This window comes from Orbicella franksi, chromosome 11 (genome assembly GCF_964199315.1).
Source record: "Orbicella franksi chromosome 11, jaOrbFran1.1, whole genome shotgun sequence".
NCBI classification, from domain to species: Eukaryota; Metazoa; Cnidaria; class Anthozoa; order Scleractinia; family Merulinidae; genus Orbicella; species Orbicella franksi.
Window position 1 is genome coordinate 9,611,888 of NC_138155.1, and position 17,327 is coordinate 9,629,214.

The window sequence follows — 17,327 nt, forward strand, 5'->3', positions numbered from 1 at the left end:
AGGAAGCGAAAAGAACGAACAAAACAGACAAAGGAGACACTTCTAAAGAAAGACAAGGCAGCAGCAGGGTTCAACAATGACTAATACGATAGAGTTTATAGGTAAGTAACAGGGGCCTACCAAGGTCAGTGTTGAGACATTAAACTCTATTTTCCACGTATTCATGGCAATTGCAAAAACCTTGAAAAAATCCTATCCAAAAATCTCTGTGCACTAACTACTAACATGTGATGATTATGCTTAGTCTTCGTTGTGAATTTACCTGCAACTGGGTGGGGTTTTAGCCGGGGTCGACAGTTTAAACGCTGTTAAGTAGGACGGGGGGAGGGGGGTGGGAGGGGGTGAGGCAAAGGGGCGAGCATGGGTGGGGCGTATTGACGCGTATTTCCCGCCATTTTTGTGATCTTCATAAAATATGTCATATTCGTACCAGACATTAATATTTAAAATTTAAGCTCGTTTCATACAGACTTCATTCCATTTCGAGGCGGATCTAAAACGAAATTCAGCAATATTTAAATATTGGAGGACTAGCTCGCTTTCCTCAGATCACACATGAAACTCACGTATAAATTTAAAGTTGTTCAGGCAGCGAGTAGACTAAGTATAAAATAAGAAACACTTAAGACATTTTGCTTGTAATTTTTTCATGGTAACAACTTATTTCCATGTTCCTTTGTGCCCCTAAACTCTTTCGATTGAAAAATTTTCTCGCTCTATACTTGTGGTCCCAGGGGTCGATTCAAGTACGGGTAAATAAATTGGGAGACTGGTAGAAATCCAAGAGTTGTTCAATGAGAAAGCTATATTCTGCCGAATTTCTCGGCGTGCAAGGTCTGTGCAGGTATACAATTGGTGTCCCCTGCGAATTATTTTTTGTTGTTGTTGTTAGTTTTGGATTCCTGATTTGTTTACTTGATCTCCAGGTTTCACTCCAAAACAGTGTTACGAATACTTTTCTCACGCCTCATGGAAGAACTGTTTCGACAAGACAATAGAAAAAGATTGTGAATTTGGAGACGATATGTGCATAAAAGGACAGATTTCATTCGGAAACAATTCCAAAACAGATCACATCTTTTTCAAAACCTGTGCGAACGAAAACGAATGTACTACCTACGAGAAAGATGGATCACAGGTCCCCACGTGTGAGGATAAAAAGCACCAAGGTTATTCAGTTGATTGTTTTGTCCAGTGCTGTGAAGACGACATGTGTAACTCTGGAGACCACGAACAAGTGGTCAGCTGGATGCTATTGTTGCTGTATGTGTCATGCGTACAGGCTTTGTTTGAGTAAAATCAACAGCTACTTCCAATTCTTTGTGTCCATTAGTTTCGTCAACATTTAAAAGTTTTGAATGCCATAATTGCATTTTCTAGTACTTATTATAATGTGCAAACGTAGATTAACAAGAAAGGCTAATTACATGTAAAAATGGATTTATATTACATCGGCAGCTTTGTAATATTACAAATTAAGGATGTCAAGAATAGTAGCACTGAACTGAGCTTCATAAGTGTTTATAATATAGATAGAAGCCTTCACGCGCTCTGATTGGTTAAAAATCCATGCTATATCAGAGTATGAAACATAGCAAAACCGTGTTTTATTGTTTTTCGCCACATTACCTCTACATCATAAAGCAAGTGAAGTAGCCTAAGCCGTGTATTACACTATGATAAAACACTTCGGACATTTTAAAACACTCGAGAAATGTAGAAAACACTCGCCACATCGTGTTTTCTACTTTTCCCTCGTGTTTTCAAATGCCCGTCGTGTTTTTTCACAGTGTAACACACGGCTTAGGCTTCTTTATTTGTTAAATAACACAATTACTGACGAATAAAATGCTCAATATTGTTTCTCAGTGGACTAGGTAATAATCATCTGAACTCATTTCAACTTCACTTCATTTCAACAAAACTCTTACTTTAATTACAGAGTATTGTGGGATGTTTTCTTGTTCATCGGCTTAGCAGTAAATGGAGTAAGTAAGGAAATGAAAAAAAAAAAAAAAAAATTAAACATATCCGGGGAACTTAGAAATAAATAGATTCCTCTAAAACGGGTACACTTAAATTTTCAATAATCTTCCGATGACAATTTTAGTTCATTTTCACTTCCTCCAGGAACCATGGTTCCATATTCAGTTTAAGGACCTTATGGAAGGCGGCCTATGATTATTAATTATTGATTATTAATATAATGTACTAAACAGTGTAAAACGTTCTTAGCACTTGTCTTTGTTCTTGGCAGTTCATTGACAGTTTTCAGCAGGGAAAGTTTTGATTTCTTTTAAAGTTATTCGTTCGCGTTTTGCCATATTACTACTCCGCATTCTGCAAAAACAACACACAAGGTTTCTTAATCCACGGCGGTAGCTAGTGACAAATGACAGACAAATTATTGGATTAATAACAGAAGATAACAAAAACATAAAAACCGCAATAAGGGAAAATGTTCTCAAAAAGGCGCAAGAAGGCTTCCAGAAACGTACGAAACGTAACAAATTGTAAGGAATAACACAAATGTAGAACAGCACTAAGGTAACCACAGCCATTTGAGTAGCTTGTCTTCGCTTCTTTGAACCGTGATGTTGTCTTTTATGTGCGGCATGCATAAAGGCCTTATTTCGCGTTTTTAAGGCGACCATTATTGCAGTGTATAAAACTGTTATTAAAAGCAACGGAGCCAAAAACCTAATGGTGACATGAAGCCAGAAATATCCTTCACTAGCTTCCTTGCTAGAAAAAATCGATTGTTCGTTTACTAAACCACAAAGTACGCTATTCCCATGTTCATCTAGTCCGTGGATCACAAGCCATGGAAAATAGAAAACAGCAGCTAAAACCCAAGTAGAAACGATGGCTGTTGTGCGAATCTTGCTTGAAATAATCCCAATTTTTATTGGAAAAACCACGGCGACAAATCTATCAATTGCTATCCACACCAAGCTTTGAACAGAAACAAGAAGAGACGCCGAACCACCGAAATAAAACAACTTGCAAAACATTGATCCTAAGGTTCCACTGACGTGCCAATGCCCTGAGTTGGTCACCAGTGCAGTTATTTGCACAGGAATTACAACCAGCGAGAAAAGCAGATCGGACACGGCCATGTTTACGATGAAATAGTTGATTGTTTTTCGTAAATCACGATGCTTGTAGACGATAATGACTATGAGGAAGTTCCCAAAGAAACTGCCTAGTAAAATAAACCAATACGCACAAAGTTGGGAAATTCTCTCAGCAGGCGAATCGACAAAGATACAAGTCGAGCTATGTTGGCTCAACGCAGTTTCGTTCCCAATGAAAGGGATTGTGGTGTTATTTTTCAATGACATGATCTGCTTTGCTTGAACTTTTCGGTGCTCGAGTTTCTACAGCGCAGCGTCGAACGAATGTATTTTTTGTCACAACTGATTTTAATCGCAAATGAATTTTAATTCCACCTGCTCCATGTCGTCACTCAAAGATTTAATTTTGAGGTCACTGAAAGCCAGTTTCACTCCTTCTTTTAATGTATGTCTAATAATGAAAGATTAACATGATGAGCGAAGTGTTTTTTGGTTTACGTACATGTCAGAATTGAAGTAAGATCGTCAAATGAAAAGTCAGTAAAGTTTCACAAAAATAAAAAGGCTATGTAGTTCATTTGTTTACTGACCAACACGATTAATTGCTGTTGAATAAACACACTGTAATACCACTCACATTGTTTTTTTTTTTCTGCCTATTTACAAGCAAATAATTTCCTTGACTTCTTAGGGGGGATGTAATTCTACATTCGGAGCAATTAAAACTAATTAAAACCAAGAAATAATCTCTTGTTCAAACTTAAAAGGAAAATATTTCCCCTGTGGCAATGAGCAATATTTACAATAAGACGTATGGATGTACATTTGTCAATGCAAACAGCCTTGCAAACTTTGTAAACTGATAAAGTTGATAAGATAGGTAGACACCTTTATTTAAAGTAAAAAATTTAAAGATAAGAAATTTCAGGGTAGTCCGATCCCTTTTAGGGAGCTTACAAAGTCTCTCACGGCTATCAATAGGAGCCCTGAAGCTATTACCTCACGTAGATTACAAAATAATAGGTAATATACAAAAATAAAAACATAAATATAGGAAAGTACATTACAATGAGAAAGCTGCCCTGGTGGTTTATAACGGGCCGGAATTTTCCGTTGTTCGCTGGGTTTTATAAATGTGCATGCGCGTTGCATTTTAAGTCGAATTTCTTTCCGTTTTGAAAGTTGCCATAAAATCTCGAGCTCGCTGTGTTATCTAGACTTGATTCGAAAGAGGTTTATTCATTTTATCCATTTATCTTTAAATCATGTGCAATACCACTGCTGATGACACGTTTAAAAATTATCAAGGGAGTGATAAGCACTGGGAGAATCACATCCAGATCGTTAGTTCTATAGCCGTTGCAACTGCCAAAATTCAAGGTAATTGCTATCGCAGTGGAAAATAGCGGTAATTAGAAATAACGGAGCAAAACTCAAATGATAAAGAAAGAAAACTGAAGCTAAAGATATGTCACGTTAATTAGTTTTTTGGTCGAAGAGAAATGATGGGGGAAGTGGGAGGGGGGAGGGCGAACACTGAAGTATCTCAGGCTCACTAACAGAACAAGTCCAAGGTAAATATTAAAACTTTCTTAACTACCTTTGCAATATTATCCCATTTTGCTTCCCGTTACTGTTTTGCATTCACGAAAACGTCTCATCGCGCAGACAGGTCTTATTGAAAAAACAAAAAAAACAAAAACAAAAAAACAAAAAAAACAAAAAAAAAACAAAACAAAAAAAAAACAAAAAAACTGCCCAAACAGTAAAGCACTCTTTGGCTAACAGACAACGTCCGCGGACAAATATGCGAACATATTTTCCGGTCAAATGGAGGCTATTGTTTATTCATTATACGACTTGTGTTTGTAGCGGATATGACGCGCGCTCTGATTGGCTAGCTTGTACTAAGACATCATTCTCTTACAGCCCCATAAAAACCAAACAAAAAGCCATATATTAAACTACCTTTCAACCCCGAACGTTCTGTCTTCACGGAAAATTCTCAGACCTAGGACTTTCCGTATTGATCTCGCTATCGCTCGGTTTGAGATCTTTCCGTATTAAAAGACCTCACTCTCGGTCAATAAGTAGTTAGTAAAGCAATTGTGGCTAATCTTTATCTTTAATCTTTAACAACTTTACTCCTAAAACAGTGTAAAACTAAAAACTATACTAGGAGAATTATAACTATATATAATTGAATATTAAATATATCCAAATTTACACAATAATTTGAAAGACAAAGTACACATTAAAAGAATAACTTTATAGTGTTCATGGCAGCTACATAATTAAAATTTGCTGATCGACTTAAAAGTTAAGGTTATACGATATAGGAATTAATAACCCTTGGATAAAAAGAAAATTTAAAACTCTCAACAGCGCACGGTACGTGGCTTTAAGGAACGGGATTTGGAAGCTTCGTCTGTCGAAACAACTTAAAGGTTGAACGTCAAGTGGAAATTTTATCCCAACCATGCGATACTTGATTTTATTTAAGGTATGCAACTGATGAAGGTGCGTACGCTACGCAAGCGTGTCCCACCCCAAGAGCTGACTCTACTGTTCTGAACCCGGCTTATATCGCCGGGTTCTAGCTATGGTTAAAAACTCAGCTACTAAATCACAGTTTCACCATGCGATTACTCCGACCAAGGCCACTTAAGCAAATTCTTTGCAAATTGACTGCTGGCATTTTAAAAGCTTTAAAATAGTTACTATTCAAAATGGCCTCAAATCTGTTGCCTTTGTAATGTGCAGCTTGATTACCGACATAGATGATTCGTTGGAAAACTATTGTTAACCTCCACGATTTTTATTCGTTAAATTTGAAGAAAACTTTGTCGGGCGGCCTTGGTTAGAGACGTGGCACTGAAATTGAGCGGGACAAACTAGAAACATCCAATGTTGTTTGAGCCCTGTTTCCACTTGTAACATCCCAAGCCGTCGCGATCATTTCCGTTCCTCCAAAATACAAGCTAACTAAAATATCTCTGTCTAATCCTTGTCTCGTGTCAGGAGAGTGAACCAAGACACTTCCAATCTCAGTTACCCCGGGGTCCGTGACAAACACGATGTCAGACGTGGGAGCGGCGTAAAAAGTATATCTAATTACAGTTTCATTTGCCTCGCGTGGACGGTATGTGACAGAAATGTTCTGTCCGTGTTTGACGGTGTCCGTCTCCTTCACAAAACAATTAAAAAAATCTCTGCACTTCTCCTTGCCATTAACCAAGACCTTCTTTTCTTCTGGGTGTTTACCTCGTACGAAATTCCGCGAACAATCAGCACCATAGCTGGTTCCTACGACTCTCCTCTTCGTAGCAGCTGTCGTTAGGGCAACCATCACTGCCCCTTTAACAACCACGTCGGTGGCATCACGAGGAACAGTGACACAGTATTTACGGGCAAACTCATTTCTGACCTCTTCTTGAAGGAGGGAATTCGCACAGCCTCCAAATAGAAGAATCGTTTTGACTTTGGAGAGCTTTGGTTTGCTGAGTAAGGCCCTTAAGTTATGCTTGACGGATTCTATGAAAGGCTGGAGAAGCCACAACATAACACTAGGACTCAAACAAAGATACTCATCGTCGACAATTTTCACTTCTCCTTCCGCGTATTTCTTCATGGGTGGAGAGCGAAAATCATTTACCGAGGCAACAAAACTTCCAGGCAAACAAATTTTTGTCTCTCCATTTGGAAAGTCGTGTTTCTTCGCTTCGAACTCCTGCAGTATCTTAAGCCAATCAGACGGAAATAGTTTGCGATAATCGTTCAGCATCTGTGCACCAAACAGCTCGTCTAAGACATCCTCAAACTGGCTGGTAATACGATTCAGGTCTGCGCCATACGCAACGCTTGTTTCCTTGTAGATCTCTTCAATGGAATCGTCACCATGCTGCTGATAAACGGTCACGTCCAGCCTACCTCCTAGTAAAGATAAAAAAGCCTCCTTAGGCAATTACAACCTCAATGATCATTGAAGGAGCTACGTCACAGTTTCGCATCTTGAAAAACCTAGGCTAAATCTTTCATGTTCATTGTTTGTAGTCGGTGTTAATCTTCTCCATCCTTAAAAATGCTTGATCCTTTATGGTTTATTTTTTTAACTCTGTGGTGTTTTTATATCTTAGTAAACTACTATTTTCAGGTTTCCTTCAAGGTAATTTTTTACGTGGCCAAAATAACTAACGATATAAAGGAACATAACATGGCTATAAACCCCAACTGGTAGGAGACAGACCAGTTGGCTGTTTACAAGCCTAAACGAGGAGTTGAAAGCGGGACGCGAGAACATCAGCTAATGGTTAGAACGGGACTTGAGACATCGATCTCAAAATTTCTAGTCAGACGCCCTTACCACTCAGCCACGCTACCTCCACACTAGCCCTAGTTAAGAATTAATTGATCACAGTCCTAATTATTCTAACAATGAAAGGAAGATTAAATGTAAGCGCTGTAAGCTAATGAGCGAGAAAGAATTAAACCCTATAAAACTGGGTAGGAACCAACCCAACCCCTTTCCATTCAAGTACACACGAGATTTAAATGGGATTTTAAGTGGAAGTTTACTGGAATCTTCATTAAGTTATTCAGTGTCAATTTGGAATAACTACCTCCTATGTCAGCGAGTAAGAATGGTGTGTTAGCTTTGTCGTGCATTTCAGGCCTGGTCTCAGACGGAATGTCTTTTCTGATCTCCGTCTTTAAACAGAAATGAGCGGCGGCTTCAGCTTCAGTCACAATCATCACTTGCCCTGGGTTACCACGTGACCCAATACCAGCCTAGTAAAAATTGAAGGGAACCTCAACTGACTTTTAATTAAATCAGCGAACTACCGTGTACTTGAGTAAAGTTGTTAAAGAACAGTTAATTCACGTGAAACTTTAAAATTGGGGGCACACTTCGGCGGCAAATCATGAGAGTTTACTGGCCAGTGAAGATCAACCCCGTTCCCGGGGTCTCTCATTTTCTCACCCTTCCGGTAGGGGAAGATCAGGGACCCCGGGAACGAGGGTTGAATGAAGGCTAGCTACACTATATTAATGAAGGGATCAGAGAAAGATGAGGTACAAGGACAACTGATATAAGAGCAAGTAATTATAAGAGCAAGGAAGAACCACACAATGGAAAAGGTTGTTGGGTTGGGTCATGTACATATATCTATCTATATATCTATATCTATATCTATATCTATGTCTATATCTATATCTATATCTATATATATATATCTATATATCTATATATATATATATATATATATATATATATATATAGATAGATAGATATACATATATATATATATATATATATATATAGATATATAGATATAGATATAGATATATAGATATAGATATAGATATAGATATATAGATAGATAGATAGAGAGATAGATAGATAGATAGATAGATAGATAGATAGGTTGAATAAACAGAAGAAGATGCGAACTTTTCTCGTAGGAGGTCTTTAATTCAAGTGGATCTTTTGTTGAGTCCATTGGCTCAACAAAAGGTGCGAGTTTAATTCCAGGAATAGGATTCGCTACAATTAACACCATCTTGCTGCTGTATTTTATTTTATTTTATTTGCTTTTTAGCGGGCGTTTTGCTATTTTTATTATTACGTAATTCTTATGTAATCTTATGTGAAAAATTTTTTTATTTCTTTGTTCTCTTTGTAAGTCATTGTTTTGTAACTTATTTAAGGCTTTTTCACTTTTTGTAAATTTTATTCCGAGTATTGATATTCTTAGTGTTGAAGAAGCCCGAATGGGCGAAACGTCCACTTGAATTAAAGACCTCCTACGAGAAAAGTTCGCATCTTCTTCTGTTTATCCAACCTATAATTATTTAAAGAAGAAGCGTTCTGTATCCACTGGATCCTTTTCTCCAAGGCATCATCGTTGGCAAACCAACATCGTTTATACATCTATATATATATATATATATATATATAGATAGATAGATAGATAGATAGATAGATAGACAGACAGACAGACAGACAGACAGACAGACAGACAGACAGATAGATAGATAGATAGATAGATAGATAGATATATACACACACACATATATATACATACACACACACATACATACATACATACATACATACATACATACATACATACATACATACATACATACATACATATATAAATATATATATAACTAACTGCAGACAGTACTGTTTCGGCCTTCTGGGCCTCATCAGTGCAGTGCTGAAGACTAGGATGGAGGCTAAGCTTAAAAAGCCGCCCCAAATACTACACATGTGGTAGTATATATGTATAAATAAATATGAATATACATATGTCTGAATTTATGAAAACCGTGTCAAATTTGGGGCAAAACTTTCGCGCCTGCCTGCCGGCAATAGCCGGTAGGGAGGTCTTTGCGGTGCTTGAAAAGCCAGGGGGCTTCCGTCAAGGAGGGTGGGGGAAGATAGCCCTGGGACCTGGCTACCCGCTGATATTAAGCGGGGCTGCCAGGAGCTAACCCTAGGGGGGTGGGGTGGGTCACAGAGAGAGGCACATTCCTCAGTTAAAACTGCTCATTTTCTTTGCAGGACAGCCTTGGCCAGTGATGCCCTGCGGTCTTAGGGGCTGGCAGCCAGCCAGCCAGACACAAGCAAGGTGGGTGAGTAGGCTGTGTGTTGACAGAGTGCCTGTGGTTGATCGAGTGAAAAAGCCTGTGTATTTTCTTGGAAAAGTGTCAGGGTGGTTGTGTTGAAATTAGCACGGTTTTCATAAATCCAGACTCAGGAAAGATAATATAAGCAACGAACAGAAAAAAGATCTCCTTAGACACCAGGAGATATTCTGGCAAAAGAAACTGAATTCCATGCAGCCAAATGGACTTAACAAACGCATTGGCTAACCATTCAATATAATTGCAGTGATCTTTACAAAGTTCTGGGTACACAAATTGTTTTTAACATACGTTGTAAGGGTCGCTAATTGACGCAAACTCGTAACTGATGTACATACACAATTATGCTATACAATTAAGCAATTTACGGATGAAAGTACCTTTAACACGTAATATAATTAACTGTAATACCGAACGCAGTTTAGACCCCTGAAGAAGGCGTAAGCCGAAACGCGTCCGGTCAATAAAGGATTCAAATGAACAGATGTAGTCCATTCTCCTTTGTACGAACTAGATCTATATATATATATAACCGATTTTCCAAAAACATGCCCGCTATTTTGGTGCAAAGTCTTTAACACCGTTTTCATAAATTCAGACATATACTGGCACAGAATGTGTTAAACTGCTCAGGGAATTCCCTAGTTTGACTCTAAATGCTTTAGAAAGATCGACAGAAATTAGACACGCTCGTTTTTCGACCTTTCTGGGTCATGCAGTCTTATTCCCTTGAAATATATGTCTGGATTTATGAAAACGGTGTTAAAGACTGAATCAGGTGTTCTTTGATTTATTTGTTTTTTTCATTTCTTTGTTTGTTTGTTTGTTTTTTCTGCTTTCGCTATGACAGCAGCTTGTAAATCTTACCTAGCATGAAATGTAGAAACTCCTTGCCGCATGTTTCATTTATTTAGGTATTTTTTTCATTATTTATCGACCCCCCCCCCCCAATCTCCCCCCTTTTCAATTTGCGTTAAGTTTAGCCCAGGCTACACTCGTCTGAATTCAGTTCGCGCGGTGACTCTGACAAGGAGCGACCGATTAGCGTTCTGTATTTGCTGTCTAAAGGAAGTCTGCCCGAGGACATCATTATGTCCAGTGAAGGCCCAAGTCTAACGATTTGCTAGTAAGCGTCGTCCATTATCGTACGTGAGGCGGGCCTGAGGAGATGTGTAAACCGTACGGGTCACATTTAGCCTCCTAACAGTAGGCCGTTTGCCCTGTGGCGATAATGTTGTGCTTGCTTTAGACAGCAAAACTCTTTAGCCACATGGATTTAGGGCTTAGACGTGCAATGGACTAGACATCTCTAGCTGCTGTTGGCGTCATTTGCTCTGAACTTTGATGTAGCTAAAGACTTAGAAAGAAAATCTGTTGAAATCTGGATGTGCTATTCCGCGCTCGACAAAATTGAAGTACATCCGGGACATTGCTATTTGCGAGCAAAACATGGCCACGAGGAGAGAGAAGAACATGAGTTCAAGCGCTGATCGTGAGTAGAATTTCCTTGTTTTATCAATTTTAGGCGTTCTCGGCTTAGCTAAGTATCAGAACTGTCTGTGATTCGCTAGCGCGGAAGAAATTTATTTGCGTGGCTTCCGGGCGATAATTGACGTAACGACAAAATGTTGAGTGTTCGCTTACTGCTAACTATGGCCTAGTTTGTTTGAATTTCAATCGATTCTCGATGTAGGAAGCTCTTGTTCAGTCCATTTAGGACGATGCAGACCTTTAGAAAGCAATAGATTGGCTCTCCGCCGCGGTTTTGATATCTGTACGTTCGTGTTGATTTAGACTCCAATTTCATGTTAAAAGCACTCTTAATTAAATTGTACAATTCATGATTCAACGAAAAGACGGTGAACTTAGTCTTCCTGGCCTCAAAAGGCATACAGGAGAGTTATTTGCTGCTATTTGAGCGACGATAAGCCTCGTGGAAAGCTAGCTCTAGGACAGAATTGTAGCAAGTTAGATTATCAGTGACAAGTCAGAGGGACGAAGGGACGGAGGGACGGAGGGACGGAGGGACGGAGGGACGGAGGGACGGAGGGACGGAGGGACGGAGGGACGGAGGGACGGAGGGACGGAGGGACGGAGGGACGGAGGGACGGATATTCTATTTTAGTTCTTATGTACAGTTGATGTGATGTCTTCCAAGATTTTATCAACTTAATAAATGTAGATGTAGATGTAGATGTCTGGTCATGGGCTCTGGTCATGTTTTATTAATGTTATCGGGGAAAAAAATCCGTAGTTGCATTAACATGGGCAACCGAAGGTAAAAGCAGAAGGGAAGGGCCTATAAAGAGACGTGGCGGAGGATCATAAATAAAGAAATTAAATGGAAATTTCGGATTATCACACGGAGGGAGCCAGAGGTTGCGGTCAGAGACAGGTTGGCTTGAAGGAAGAGGAAGAGGACGAATGTCCCATTCTTCACGAGAAGAGAAGGAATCGGTGATGATAGACACTTCGGCGGCACATCAGACGAGTTTGGTCACGCCATGGATCATATTTTGGCGAAACGCAGTCGAGCCGAAAAAGCACTGGCGTGGTCAAATGGGCCCGACATGCCGTGCACAAAAAAGGGACGATTGGGTTTTTACCATATCCAAATTAGGCAATAATTCCGCCAATATAAGGTCAGTAACTAAATATTTTTGGATATAAGGGCAGAAAAGGCTTCTGATTGGCTAGTTGCGAGATTATCTTTCGTAAAACGTCAGCAGAAGGCTAGAGCTCTGAATGGCTGATACCAGGAGCCATAATCGGGGACGGAGACCGTAAGTCTTAGGATCCGCGCGCACCTATGATATGGGACAATTTTTTCTATTTTTAGAACAGATCGCGCCATCCTGACGTCATATATCCGCGCGGATTCACGCACATGTCAGGGGCTCTCGCGTGGATGTTGTCACGTTGTGTGATCAAATGGTGAGAGTTGAAAGATTCTCTTGCGTATTTTTCACAGCGATGGCAGGGAATAAGGCAGGGAATACGAACCAGGGCGCTTATACGTAGTTTTATGCTCTGAACTAACGGAAAAGGTGGGTTTTTCAGGGTAGAAAGCAAGAATTCAATCTCGCGCTGGAAATGAATAATAAGATCTGCTCACGCTAGTTGTAAGCTTACGCGTATGTTTTTGCGTTTGTTCTGCATGACTTAAGAATATAGCAAGAAAACTCTCTACTCTGGTATCGAGTTAATTTGTGAGTTTCTCAGACAATGGTTAATCATAACCAAAACCTGTTTTGATGGTTTCTTATTGTTTCTGCTTGTTTGGTGAGTTTGCAAAAGTTTTTGAAAGGAAAGTCTGACGCGTACAATTAGCTCATTTGCATAGTGCAGCTCGTGCACGTTCAATCCGAGTCGGTGTTTGACAAAGATTTCTTTCGTTATCTTTTGTGCTGAGATGCTGCAACAAATTTCACGAACGCAAAAAAGGCTACTAACATCATGTGTGTTTCTTCAACATAAGCATAGTGAAGTTTTACACTGCGAAAATGAAAATAAACAAGGAGTTTGATAACTCGATCAACAAAATCGAAATCGTTATTCGAAGTTGATTAAAGAAAGCGTCATTGTAACTTTGCTGATTATTTCTGCTTTATTCACATATTTCCAGCTTAGCTTTTAAATATGTTCTCAAACATTTATCAGTCTTAAACATATTTAAAAACTATAGAGTTATTGTTTGAGTTCGATGTACGAATTAGTGCGGCGGCGGAAGTCCAATTTGTCATGTTTACTGACTGTACAAAACACGCATCGGCGGGCGCTCTCTTCATCGACAACAGAGAATTTACTGGATTTTTACACAAATAAAACTGAGCAGTATCTGAGGACGTAAAGTTATTGGGCCTTGATGAAACATCAAGCGTTGCTTACAATTCAGGCGAAGCTCTAAGTAGCAATTATTTTGTTTTACTTTTCGGTCGCGATAGACTGGCAAATTCCTCGCAAGCGTGTGGTAAGAGGAGCTAGGAAACCATGAAGTCCTGAAGCACTGCTATATCTAAATATATCCAGCTAGTTTTTTGCTGTGTAATGGAAAAGCTGTTAATCTTCAAAATATGTGAAATTTAAAGTGCAGTAATATACAGCTCATGTAAAAGAAGCATCCGTCGGAACACAACTTGGTCAGCGATATATATTAAGCTTAAAGCGGAACATACCTAAATTCGACACGGTCTTACTTCACTCAAACTGGAGGAGCTTACGACGAAGATACTTAATTAAGCAAACTTCCAACAGACGTAAACGCGTTTAGTTGTGGGCCAAAAACATGAAAAATTTCGGGAATTTCGGACGCCATTTCCCCCGCGCGACATCCGCAAAAATCCTTGCAGCATGTACGCGCGTGTGCCGCAGGTGATGGCGCAATTTGTTCTAAAAATAGAATTATTGTCCAATATCATGGGGACAACCCCAATACTTGAAATGGCGCGCGCTTACGGTCTCCGTCCCCGATTATGGCTCCTGCTGATACCAAATTTGGACGCATACAGTTCAAAAACGGTAAGATATCGTGACGTCACCTCATAAGCTGCCTCCCTCATAAACTGCTTTGATCTTGCCGTCCACATAACAGGCACACTTAAAACCCATAATATGTCTTTCACACCCCAGTTGACGTCTCCAGTCTCCTGCCGAATGACCTTGAGTGCTTCGTTTCTAAGAAACTTGATGCAATGCGCAAATACTGGAATGGCTCTTACTGCTTTCCCGTTAGATGCTTTGAGGAGGGTGCTCTTTAATTCCAAGACCTAATAAACATAAGGATAAAGCTAAGATAGTGAGAACTAGACGCTGGACGCAAGCGCAGTATATGTATAAGGTTTGACCGAATCCGTCTGTTTAGCGAGATACAGAAAGAAAATAGATCTCCGTTTCATAATAATAATAATAATGATAATGATAACGATAACGGCAACGACAATGACAACGATAATGACATTGATAATGATAATAATACATTCTTACTTAGGGCCTTACCTGATCATTATACAAAGCCATCTTGAAAAGTTCAAAAAACAAGAATTCATCCTGTGCTTCGTAGACGCTCCTCAGGTATGCATACTTTTCTACCGCTTTATATCCAAACGAGTCGAATAACTGGTCTGGTTTAAGTAACAGGCATGTGGGTGTCTTGCTTGTTCGATGGCCTTGTTCATTTACCCAGTCTTTATTCATGAAAATCATAGAGTTTTCACCTTGTTCCTTGTTGAGTGAGAAAGCAAAGCCGCTGTATGTTGTTCCCAGATCGATTGCAACAGTAGCGAGGAAACTTTTCTCTCTGCCGAAAAGTAAGTCTCTGAGACCTATGTAAAGCAAAACAAATGGAGTGACAATGGAACAATAAAAAAGGTAAACAAAATGGTCAAAAGAAGAGAACAGAAACGTAAAGGGAAGAAAATAAAAAATCACACTCACACGAGCTATATTTCTGTGCATTTTTAAGGAGGTATTCTGGCGTGACTAGTCTGATTTCGTGAAAGCAGTGACTCTTGATTACTTATATTAAAATTAAAAAAAACAAACAAACAAATAAGTAAATAAAAGTGAGCTCTAGCGCACAAAACGATAGCATATTTAGTGAAAACTGCCCCGTCTAGAGGCATAATTGCAATTACTGGCGGGATAAGAGAAAAGCAACTAAACAAAATGGCGTAGCGTTTGAACGCAACACGCGACAGGCCTTGATGATGAAACTTGTTCTTTCAGAATGCGTCCATGTTTTCAAACTTTCTCAAAAATACAAATCACAAGCTTATAATGCAACTCCTTGGACGTTAAGCTTGACCATCACAATGTGGAAAATTTGAAGGGCATTTGTACAATCGTCCTCGACTTCCGCAGGTAAAAAAATTATATACGTGGCGTAAAATAAGAAAACAATCTAGACCATGCCAGACTGCGCAACGGTACCCCGAGCAAACGACTAGTGCTTGTAAACTGAGCATGCGATTCTATTCAATATTACCTGTTAATATGAATGCCATGTTAGGGATAACTTCCTCAATACCTCAGACCAAGCGAATAGCAAAGTAAAATGATGTGAGAATCGTCTTCTGCCGTTGTCAGTTCCTGGAAACACAATGAGCAAGGATTTTGTAGAAACAGTAATGCGGTAATCTGCCGGTAAGTGTAACACAACTACTTTCAGCTATTGTTCACGACGGACTCTTTCTCCTTTCTGTTGTGATAACCTGGCAGGTGATCAGAGGCTATCTAGTTCTACATAAGTTGCTAGTGGTTTGAAATGAAACATCGTTTTTCAATGTTATTAACTTTAGTGAGCTGCGATCGTTTTCGCAAAGTGTGACAGTTTCCGGTTTTCAGCGAAAAACAAAACCGGAAGTGCGCTCACTGTAACAAGTGCGATTATATTGAAGTCCAGTCTTTCACTTTTCAATGAAACTGAGACGATTCATACTAGTTATGTAATTCAGAAGAGCCGGTAATCTGAATTTAAATAATTTTTTATTTTGCACGCTTGCTGGGAGAATATTGGCCTTGGATTCAACTGTAAAGTGTATAATAATTTAAAAATGTATGTACAGCCCTCTTGCCTGGGGTTATTCTTGTCCCTAGTGCTACACCTTTCAAGATGTCGTCACGGCGAGAATGACCTGGGGCGTGAAGAGACTGGAACGACTGCAGTGGTGGATCCAGACCTTGTGCTAAGGGGCCGGAGGCGGCTTTTCTTCCTTTCTGAAAAACTGCAAAGGCCTCAAAATCGCGCAGCTCGCACCCTAATGTCTGCGAGCTATGATAGTAATTTGGATGATTTGTTCCGGGCACTAGGGTGGCGAAGACCCTACTATCAAAGATTGGAACAGAAGTCTATCCTGATGTATGAAACATTGCATGGTATGACCTCTGATTGTCTGAGATCAAGCTAAGATTCGTATATCGTGACAATGTAAGTTCTTATCGTTTAAGGAATACCGGAAACAAATTGTTTCTTCCACAACCTCGAACTGATTATCTTAAGAGAAGTTTTTCGTGCAGCGGACCTCATGCAGTTGTGGAACGACTTAGCTATAGACCTGAGACAAGCATCTTCACTGACCGATTTCAACTCTAAATTAAGTCGCCACAGTTTAAAGTAATATCTTAATTTTAAGTAAATTTTTAGACACGGCCTCCATGAAAAGCAGTTTTTTTCTTTTCTTTTTTTCTTTTTTGAATTTAAATCGTTGTTATTAATTTTTATTATAGTTAGGCAGATAGGTCGATAGTCCAGTAACTTTGTTGACTGATGGAAAAAACCGTGTATAAATAAAGTTATCTTATCTAATCTTATCTTATCTTATCTTCTGCGATTTTCTTTCTTTTTTACCCAAAATAAGGGGGGCTGGGGCCCCGGGCCCCTCCCCTAGATCCGCCACTGAACTGTTAGTATAATACAACGCGCAACAAAGTTAGAGGGGTTGCAGAGGCTGTCAGAGATTAATACACTTGCAATTTAAAGAAAATAAGATGAAAACTTGAAATGCACCATAACCTAATGATGACACCACTAAACAATTTTTTTTTTAACATTTTATTTAGCAAAAAAGATAAATACAGCAACAATTTATTACACCTTCC

The 17,327-nt window shown here is 39.3% G+C and overlaps 2 protein-coding genes across 3 annotated transcripts; both read right to left on the minus strand.

The window, feature by feature from the left end:
* Positions 1-2,258: 2,258 nt before the first annotated feature.
* On the minus strand, positions 2,259-3,344 carry LOC145502260 (QRFP-like peptide receptor). Its single transcript, XM_081481518.1, has one exon. The coding sequence runs from the start codon at positions 3,342-3,344 to the stop codon at positions 2,259-2,261; it is 1,086 nt and encodes a 361-aa protein (XP_081337644.1).
* A 1,021-nt stretch (positions 3,345-4,365) lies between these two features.
* LOC145502304 (heat shock 70 kDa protein 12A-like) lies at positions 4,366-17,283 on the minus strand. Of its 2 annotated transcripts, XM_081481564.1 has the most exons (5): positions 15,715-17,283; positions 14,727-15,052; positions 14,270-14,497; positions 7,697-7,865; positions 4,366-7,010 (listed from the first exon to the last, which is right to left on the minus strand). In XM_081481564.1, exons 1-5 carry the CDS (start codon positions 15,731-15,733, stop codon positions 5,938-5,940), a joined length of 1,815 nt encoding a protein of 604 aa, XP_081337690.1. In that variant the 5' UTR covers positions 15,734-17,283; the 3' UTR covers positions 4,366-5,937. The 2 variants fall into 2 exon arrangements, with proteins under 2 accessions (XP_081337690.1, XP_081337689.1); XM_081481563.1 differs by lacking the exon at positions 15,715-17,283 and having other exon boundaries at positions 14,727-15,297.
* Between the last annotated feature and the right edge of the window lie 44 nt (positions 17,284-17,327).

Coding starts and splice junctions, on each gene's coding strand:
- LOC145502260 (XM_081481518.1), bottom strand. CDS start 3,344: ATGTCATTGAAAAATAACACCACAATCCCTTTCATTGGGAACGAAACT.
- LOC145502304 (XM_081481563.1), bottom strand. CDS start 15,185: ATGCACAGAAATATAGCTCGTGTGAGTGTGATTTTTTATTTTCTTCCC. Junction 14,498..14,726: donor TGGCTTTGTATAATGATCAG/GTAAGGCCCTAA, acceptor TATGTTTATTAG/GTCTTGGAATTAAAGAGCAC. Junction 7,866..14,269: donor TGAGGGAGGCAGCTTATGAG/GTGACGTCACGA, acceptor AATTTTTACTAG/GCTGGTATTGGGTCACGTGG.